Genomic DNA, 8,420 nt, shown 5'->3' with positions numbered 1-8,420 from the left:
AGCCTCGCACTGGGCATCCCTCTCAGCATCAGACACACCACTTCGAAAGCCTAGACAAGCTTCCTCGGCCTCAGTCACACAAGCGTCCATCTTAGCTCAGCGCTAGGCTGGAATAATATCCAATTTGTATTTCCATCATCAACAAGCAATATCCGCCTCCCGTTGCTCACCGACTTGGTTTGTAAGTGGGAGTTATGCACCCGATTTCCTGTGCGATGTTCGTCTGGATGTTCCCGACACACCTGCCGCAGCTGGCCTCTGCTGGCCTGCGGGCCTCGCCCTGTGTTCCATTCATCCTGTGACACACGCGTCACTTCACTTGCCCCCATGAGCTCTCGGCACAGGGTCCTCCGACAGGGGAGGGAACAGAGGTCCTGAGAGGTCTGGGCCTGCGTGTACAGCCACGTGGGGAAAGCGGTTTGAGCTCAGCTGCGTCTAAACCCGAAGCCTGTGTTTCTAAGTCTCAAGCAATATGAGACCCCTTGGCTGTGACGCGGCCACACATGTGGTTGGCATCCCAAAGCCCAGAGGAACATGGAGAGAGAACACAGGGCACTGATTCCGAGCTGCGGAGCTGGTTTCTTAAAGACGGTAAGAGAACCTGAGCCCACAGTTCCTTCATCTACCCAGACGCTCCCAGCAGTGGCAGCAAACAGGATCCTAGCCGATGTCTCCCTCGGGCAGTGACCGCAATTCACTTCGATAATTACTAGCCACTTGCCCAAGGATGTGAGAAGCCCCGTCAGGCACAGGAGGACAAGAGTGACAAGCCTGCTCCAGGTCATCTGCTCCAGCAAAACTTCAGCCCGTGGACTGTCGCAGAGGAGAGACGCCGTGTCGCCATTATTCACGGAGAGGTTGCTTCACAATGTCACGTCAGCCTTGACCAAGAGCACAGGCGGCCCCTTTGCGATGGCAGAACCTTCCCATTGCACTGAATCCAGTCTCTTTCCTGTTGCTTATTTGTTCTCTTCCCTTTCCCCGTGGGGAACACGTCTTAAAGGCAATTTCAAGCGCATCTTCACTTCCTTTCTTCTGGCCTCTTTAAAATGCGCTCACTCTCTATAAAGTCTCCCTTCTCTCTGCTCAGCCTGCTCTTCCTAACCAGCTGGGCAGCACCTCCCCCCACCGCCCGGACAGGGCGTCGTTCTCAGGTCTCCGGTTCAGACGTCCGGGAGGGAAGTGCTCCAACTCAGGGGTCAGAGCACCTGGGTTCTCGTCTTGCCTCCGCTGCCCCCAAGCTGGGTGACCCAGGGCAGGTCACTTAACCTCTCGTGCCTCATCTGTGAAGTGGGGCAGACGAGAGCGTGTAGCACAAAGGTATTTTACCCTATGTTTAAGGTAGTTTGGGAAATGAGTGAGTTCATACATGCAAACTCTTCAGTCAGTGCCTGGCATATAGTAGGGTTCCAATACCTACCTCAAAAGCTGAGTGTCACAGGACAAGGGACACAGGCCAGCTGCACGAAGGCAGGAGATGCTTGCCCGGTGTGTGCAAACTTGCCGGTCAGGCACCGCACGGGCCTCCCTGCACACATTACCCAGGTGGGGTGCGGCTCCTTTGGTGTGGGTCCTACTCCTCCTTCCGGCTCCAGTTTGGAGAGAGGTGGGGATCTGTCACAGCCAAGAGTGCCCCCCACAACTTCTGCAGTGCACAGACTCTAAAGTGGGCCCCATGATGCCCACCACCTGGCATTCACACCCCTGTGTCGACCCCTCCCCAGGAGTGTGGACAGAACCCATGACTTGCTTTTAGCGAGTGTCCTTTTAGGACACAGGTGATGACATGCTTTCATGATGATGTTCCTGAGACCGCAACAACCATTTGCTGGAGGAGTGTCCCCTCACAGATGTGGGGGAAGTTGACACGGGGTGGGGGGGCCCATGTGGCAGGAACTCAGGGCAGCTCAAGGAACAGAGGGTGGGTCCTGCCACAGCCTGTGAACAATGGGCATGTCCCAGCCTATAGCCTCAAACAAGCGACTCCCACCAACAGCGCGTGAGCGTGGACGCAGCTGCTTCCCTGGCAGAGCCTCGAGACCCGGCCACAGCCGGGGGGTGGAGGGGACACTCAAGTTGTCTGGTGCGGCCCCGAGGGAGGTGACCTGGGTATGTTTGGACTCCTGGCTTTCAGGAGGTGACAACTGTGTGTTGTTGCAAGTCACCGGGTTTCTGGCTGTTTGCTGTGGAGCGATAGCAAACGAGCACAGCGTATTAGGGTGGCCCAGAGAGACAGGACCAACAGGACACATATTCATAAACGGAGATTCATGAATTGATTATTTGCAATAGCTCACAGGGTCACGAAGGCAGAGAAGCCCAGGCTCAGGACAGCTGGCAGCACCCTTCCTCGCCGGCCCCACCCCCACCCCCGCCAACCCCCGTCCCAGTCTGGAGGCCGGAGGGGCAGGGGAGCCGTAGGCAAGGCACGTCCGGCCTGAGTCTGGAGCAGGAGGTTCACGTCCCTGTTACGCCTCACAAAGCGAATTCCCCTGCCTGCCAGGCTTTCCTCTGCTAGCTTCTCATAGGTCTCCCTGCCCCCACAATAGAATGACATTTTATTTATTTTTATTTTCTTAAATATATTCTAAAAACACTTTATTTATTTTCAGAGAGAGGGAAGGGAGGAAGAAAGAGAGGGAGAGAAACATCAGTGTGTGGCTGCCTCTCACACACCCCCAACTGGGGACCCGGCCCGCAACCCAGGCATGTGCCCTGACTGGGAATTGAACCCGTGACCCCTTGGTTTACAGCCTGCACTCAATCCACTGAGCCACACCACCAGCCAGGGCAGAATGACATTTTAGATCTAGAAATGGGAAGAGAAGATTTCTAATTACGTTTTTGGTGTTCCATTATTCCAATCAGTCTATATGCAGTGGATACAAATTAAGACAATCACCTGCAAAATACAGGTTTTTTTTCCCTGCACTGGACACCCGATCGACACCACATCTTCCCCAAGCTTATTAACGCAGTGACCGTTCGCACTTTGCAAGAGTGAGTAACGGCTACTGCGCCATCTATTAGCTTTCCGGCCACGCAGACTGTGCGGAGAGAGAAAACGCCAATCTCCCCGGTGAGCTCCTGACAGACTGTCCCCGGTTTCCTGGGGGCTCTTTTCATCCCGCCCCCAATGCCCTGCATCTAAGCTCCACTCCGAGACTGGCTTCCCGAGTCTCTGCGGATGCAGCGAAGACACGTGTCCTTCAGTGACCTCCTGTCTGCTCCAGGCTCTGCCGCAGCCCGGGGCTCCGTGGGGGCCGTGGAAAGTGCCCCCCGCAAGTGTGGGCAATCCAGCAGGATACTGTCAGGGACACCGGTGTGTGGCCACATGCACAGAGTAAGCCACGAAACGCAGTGGTTTTCTTAGTTAGGGTGCCCTTAGTGTGTTGCAGAATCAGACAAGCGTGAACATACGTATGAGTGTTAGGCTTTTGAAATAACAACACCTCCACCAGGGTAGCATTGCCTTTTTGAACAAGGCCTGTTGGGGGTTTCAGTGGGGGGAGTGTCAGGCCTTGCCCGGAGGGGGAGGGAATGGGGCTGAGCAGCACAGTGTGGGGACCTGGCTCCAAAAAGATGCTCCCCAACAACTGCCGCAGGGCAACCAGTCTGCCTGGTGTCATTACCGTGACTGGTGGTGTTTCTGTTTCAAGATTTTAGAAAGGTGACAAGTTTCCAAGACAAGATGACAACCCATGTCTCAGCATATTTGATAGGCAAGGGCGGCAGGAATTCCAGTGGGTGGGCTGGTGAGGAAGTGCAGGTGTAGCATGCACCTGAACTTGGGTTAATTTCACAGCACTCTTAGCAATGGAAACAGCACATCCCCAAAGAACTGGCCCCGATACGTCATTTCAGAAGACTGTATTTAAAAGAAAAACACACCAGTATTGTGATACCACAGGGTTATAGGCAGGAAAAAAATCATACCACTGTCAGCGCAGTAAAAATACTCCTACTTTCTGGCCAATTTAAGAGCAGAGCAAAAGGTGTCATTTGTACTCAGGAAGATTACAACCGGTCACACGAACAGTTTGTTCTCTTACAGGGGAAGTTGGAGACGAGTTACCCCTGTTTTTAAAGCTCAGTTTGCGCTACACCAGCTGGGAGAGGAGAGTTGGTAGACAGCAGACCGATACTGAAGGGTAAAGGAGTCACTGAATTTTAGCACATTATCACACTCCACAAAGTTGGAGACTAACTCCCAGAGTCCTTTACACACTTAGTCATGATTTTGCTCTTCGAAAGGAAGTTTTTTTCATCCCTGTGCCGACGCCATTGCGAAAAGACCTTTTCACAAACACCTTCTCCAAAACTGGCTTTAGAAAGTCCAGCGGCCCGCTCTTGTCCCTCCCGGCCGGGCGGCCGCTCAGCAGGGTGAGGAGGGGGTCCAGCGCCCCCGGCACCTGGCAAGGCAGAGGGGTTGGGGGAGAGAGCACAGCCTCAGAGCGCAAGTTTATTTCAACAGCACCTGTCAACACCTCATGGCAACAAGTCCAGTAGACCTGATGCTTTCAAGGAGAACATTTTGCTAAAGTGTAACGTGGGTGCTATCTAACTGCAACGTGCTCTTTGGAGCGACCCCCCTTTGTCTGACTCAATGCCCCTCGTGTGACCCTGCTATCGAGTATCTGCTTCCTCCACCGTGTGCAGTAATCTTGTCACTATCTCTTCACAGGGAGTCTCTCAAGTGGCACTAATTAGTCCTGGGGACAGTTTTTAAATCTCTCTAAGAAAAACCGTCCAGGACAACCCCATGCCAGGCTTCGGGTGGAGAGGCTTTCCTTCTGCGACCGGTCTGGGCCCCGGGCCGAGGTTGGCCCCCAGAGGTCCTTCTGCTCACACACCAACATCTCTGCCTTTTGTCTTTGGTTCAGTCCTTTGTCTGTGGCTCAAAAAATAGTATAGGGGGCACTTAGTCACAAAAGACGGTTGGAATCTGAACCCAAACTGCCATCTGGAGTTCGGTCCCATACTTTGTCGGGAGGAGAGCAGGTTCAAGGGCGAAGGGTTAGGTTAGGCAAGTCCCCGAGGCGGGCATGACCCGAAACTGGGTAAGAACATTCAACACTCGCCACACGTCCCCTCCCTCGTGGTGTGAGAGGGAGCAAACCCTGACAAGGGACACCCACCAATTTTAGGAAGAACAGGAGAAAGGGGCACCGGGGAGCTCCGTGCTGCACACCCCGTGTGCAACGTCTCCCGTCCTCCCCGCAGAAAGCTCTGTGAGTCAGGACTGCTGCTTCCTCGGGGACGAATGACCGATGAATGAGGAAATTAAACGGCTTGTGGGTGGACAGGGGTCGAGCCCAGGCCTCGGACCTCGAGCCGGGTTTTCTACCTCAGTGAGACTCCACAAGAGGAAAGAGCAGGGCACGCTTTTATCTTACCTAAACACACCACCAACTAAAAATACACCTTTTCTTTTCCTGGTGCAGGAAAACAAGCTGGGTTTGGGTGACTTTGGAAGCTGCGACGGGGCCAGAGTGTGTAAAACACGGGCTGGTTCTCTTTGCCCACGATGGGGTGTGGGTGGGGTGGGGGGCTTACTGAAGGTCCCAGCAGTCAGAACTCCCTGGAAAGTCATTTCTACTCACTTCTGGGGGAAAAGATGGGCTTTTTTTTTTGGATCTGGGAATAGTCAGAGTTTCAAAAATATCGATCATAGGAAAACCAATCAAAAGCTCTGATTTGAACGCCAGTCATGTGTTTTTCCCTGGTTAACAGAGGAGATTGAAGCATGTCCGAAGGCCGTCTACTTTAACTCCCAGCATGGAATACATACGTTGCCAAGAAGGGGCCGGTGAGTCATTTCAGGAAAAGAAGCGTTACTGCCCTTCCAGAAATACTCATGACACCACCTTTACGCTGCCAAAGAAGTGCACTAGTACCAGCTAGGACAGCCCGGAAACTTCCCTAAAAAGAGACCAGTGCCCTTGGCAGGTCACCGGAGGGGCCCTGCCTGAGCAGACTCGTGGACGGAAGGCTGTGGCTCACTCGCCAGGGGGACAGACCATGTGCGGCTCACCGCGACATCACCAAAGTCTGTGAGCACCTCCTAGGCCTGCGTCACCGCTCGCCCTACCCAGCCCGGTCTGTGCCCGGTCTGTGCCCCGGCCGCATGATGGGGTCGGACCGAGAACCACATTGTCACAGGCGACAATAGAAAGGTAGGAAAGGTGGTGACGGAAGAAACATCTCGTTTGTGGACAAGGCGTGCTCCAGAGCACAGCAACAGGAAGGACCTTCTTAATTGGAAACTAACGCTGCACGCGGCTGCCCTCATTCCACGGAAATGCCACAGACAGACCTCCAGGGAAAGAACCGACAATCATTCGCAAGACCCTGGAGGAAATGTGCCAATTTACGGATGGCGACTCATCGCCTCCATCCGTGTGGTGTCGCAGGATCAGTGACTAAACGGGGGGTGGGTGCCGACAGGAGGGAAGCAGGAAAAAGGAAGCTGGTTAAGTCAACACAAAATAGGGAAAGGACGGAGGCCAGGATGCTGAGAACACCAACCCTGTCCGTGGCGACGTCCACTGTGTTCGGACATACACTTACTATCTACCGTGTAGGCGGCATCCAGCTCTCCTCAAAGCAGATTCACAAAGTACATCGATTTTAGAAACTCCAGTGTGCCGGGCTAAGTTGTAGTGGGGCAGGGAACTCTCTCACTAACAAAACTATTTCCAAATTGTAAACGAAGCATTGACATGAAAGGATGACATGCACTTTCTGGATGTCTCGAACAGTGACTATAGTCAGGAGCTCAATCGGTGTTCCGAGGAAACACACAGATTTCTATTTTAGAAGGTATTGCATTGAGATCCGGCATTTTATCTGCATTCCACATCTGAGCAAGTCACCACTGTCGCAAAATTAAGAAATTCGCTGTTTTTGAAAAATACCCATTGTAGTTTTCAATTGGATTATTGGGGTGGCCTTGGTTAATAAAATTATATAGGTTCAGGTGTACAATTCTGTAACATGTCCTTTGTACATTGTTTCAGTGACTAAGTGCTCCTCACCTTGATTGTGTGTGCGTGGAGTGAGTCCAGGGTCCCGGGCAAGCAGCTCGCATGATGCACTGAAAGGAATATTTTCCTACGCAGGGGCCAACTTCTAAATAATCCCAAACAAATTGTATGAATATGTCAGTACTACCTACTGTCATATACATGCTTATTTTTTACTAATTATGTGACTCTCCCTGTACTTTTCTTCGTTGAAAGCTCTAACAGTAAAGACAATCCTTTTCTGTCACATGCCCCTTGAAATCATCTTCAATTTACACACTACGCAGCCCCAGGCACCTACCTAACTGCCAAAAATAGAGGCGAAACTCTTACCTTGGGAGACGCAGCCGGGTGACACCAGAACGCACACAGGGTAGAAACCGACAGAACTAGAATCAGACTGAATTTTAATGAGCTGCAAAGTCGGGAGAAGAACATCTCAGATTAGTGCCCTCCGGGCGAGTAGCAACGTTAGAAAAGCATGCACAAATTCAACATTTTTCTTTGTGGAAAAATGCAGTCTTTTACCTAATCATTCTGGACGTCTCCAAATCTCTGCAGATCAGTGGTTTTATTGGCAAATTCCTCACACTCCCTGTCAGATCCTGTTTGGGTGACCCTTTTATACCAGCAAAGCTCAGGAGTAAAAATGTCACACCGGCTCGTCATATGCGACTAATTGGTCTGGCTGTGGCCTTTCGTTCCTGTTCAGTTCGCAAAGGACAGTCATACACGGGCACTGACATTCAGCCACCAACGGTGGACTTCATTTAAAGTTTGCCATTAAAAAGTGTCCTTCAAAAACGCCGTCTTCTAAACAGCATCATCGTGACCCCGGTGGCCGGGGGTCTCAAAAGGAAGCAAAAGTTTGTTTCACTTCGAATTGCAACACTTCTGAGGATGATGTTCTTCCTCCGACTGTCCCAGCCACCCAGTTTCGGAGAGGAACAGAAAGGAACCCTAAGGAGAACAGAGAGCGTATATTTGAAGAACCATGCCTGCCCATTATTTATATTTTCTACCATGGATTTCCCTCTTTGCAACAGGGGTGTCCAACCCACAGCCCGTGGGCCACATGCGGTCCAGGATGGCTATGAATGCGGCCCAACACAAAATTGTAAATTTACTTAAAACCTTTTTTCCCCTTAGTGTTTGTGTATTTAACGTGTGACCCACGACAACTCTTCTTCTTCAGGTGTGGCCCAGAGACCCCACAAGGTTGGACATGCCTGCTAGGACTTGTGAGGTTGACGCAGGGAAACAATGTCACCACCCTTTGCCACTGGTCATTCAAATAAGGAAGGGCCCTGTCTCTGCCCCTTGCCAGGTCCGTCCCCCAGGTCCCAGAGTCCTGGGAGCACCCACCTGCCAGGGCCACCTTCTCCCGTCCAGGGC

General features: G+C 52.2%; 1 protein-coding gene across 1 annotated transcript; it reads right to left on the bottom strand.

Annotated features, from left to right (window-relative positions):
* Positions 1 to 4,126: 4,126 nt before the first annotated feature.
* NPS (neuropeptide S) lies at positions 4,127 to 7,463 on the bottom strand. The gene is made up of 2 exons (XM_037051286.1): positions 7,359 to 7,463; positions 4,127 to 4,412 (listed from the first exon to the last, which is right to left on the bottom strand). The coding sequence occupies exons 1-2, from the start codon at positions 7,461 to 7,463 to the stop codon at positions 4,233 to 4,235; spliced, it is 285 nt and encodes a 94-aa protein (XP_036907181.1). The 3' UTR covers positions 4,127 to 4,232.
* Positions 7,464 to 8,420: the final 957 nt, after the last annotated feature.

The sequence above is a fragment of the Sturnira hondurensis genome, unplaced genomic scaffold (genome assembly GCF_014824575.4).
Source record: "Sturnira hondurensis isolate 20B ecotype Veracruz unplaced genomic scaffold, ASM1482457v3 Scaffold0007208, whole genome shotgun sequence".
NCBI lineage: Eukaryota > Metazoa > Chordata > Mammalia > Chiroptera > Phyllostomidae > Sturnira > Sturnira hondurensis.
This window is presented reverse-complemented; position numbering and strand designations above follow the sequence as displayed.

Excerpts from the sequence above, each read along its gene's own strand:
- NPS (XM_037051286.1), bottom strand. The coding sequence starts at position 7,463 with ATGTTCTTCTCCCGACTTTGCAGCTCATTAAAATTCAGTCTGATTCTA. Across the intron at positions 4,413-7,358 it reads ACCCGGCTGCGTCTCCCAAG|GTGCCGGGGGCGCTGGACCC; the intron begins GTAAGAGTTTCG and ends CTGCCTTGCCAG.